The sequence below is a fragment of the Buceros rhinoceros genome, unplaced genomic scaffold (genome assembly GCF_000710305.1).
Source record: "Buceros rhinoceros silvestris isolate BGI_N320 unplaced genomic scaffold, ASM71030v1 scaffold34864, whole genome shotgun sequence".
Lineage (NCBI taxonomy): Eukaryota > Metazoa > Chordata > Aves > Bucerotiformes > Bucerotidae > Buceros > Buceros rhinoceros.
Genome location: NW_010408182.1, coordinates 5,868 through 6,285, shown reverse-complemented (window position 1 = coordinate 6,285; position 418 = coordinate 5,868). Strand labels below are relative to the sequence as shown.

The window sequence follows — 418 nt, the reverse complement described above, 5'->3', positions numbered from 1 at the left end:
GGCTACCTGGACATGGAGAGAAGCTTTGCGCCTTGCCCAGGCCGTCAGCACCCAGAACTGCAAATCCTCCCTCCTTGAGCACAAGAGGACGAGGCAGAGAAGTGCCGGCGCCCCTGTTAACAACGTCGTTGTGTCTTTCTGTATCGACAGGCCTGGTCCAGTATAGTCTATCAGCTGATCCCCAACGTCCAGCAGTTGGAGATGAACCTCAGGAACTTTGCTCAGATCATCGAGGCGGATGAAGTGCTTCTGTTCGAGAGAGCCACTTTCCTGGTGAATACAGCGGTTCTGCCGCCGGGGCTCCCGGCCCAGGACAGGGCTCCCGGCGTGGAAAGCGCTGTTGTTGCCTGAAGAGAGGGGCCATCTGTCCCACTGCCTCGACCCAGGCTCTCTGATACTGGAAGTGGCTCCAGGGCTC

General features: G+C 58.6%; 1 protein-coding gene across 1 annotated transcript in view; it reads left to right on the top strand.

Annotated features, from left to right (window-relative positions):
* Nucleotides 1–150: 150 nt before the first annotated feature.
* LOC104492263 (ras-related GTP-binding protein A) overlaps nucleotides 151–418 on the top strand; it is a gene marked incomplete at its 5' end in the record, with an annotated part of 4,162 nt that continues 3,894 nt past the window's right edge. The window contains one exon of the mRNA XM_010134789.1: nucleotides 151–273. Within this exon, the coding sequence (XP_010133091.1) occupies nucleotides 151–273 (123 nt within the window). The remainder of the gene's footprint in view (nucleotides 274–418) is intronic.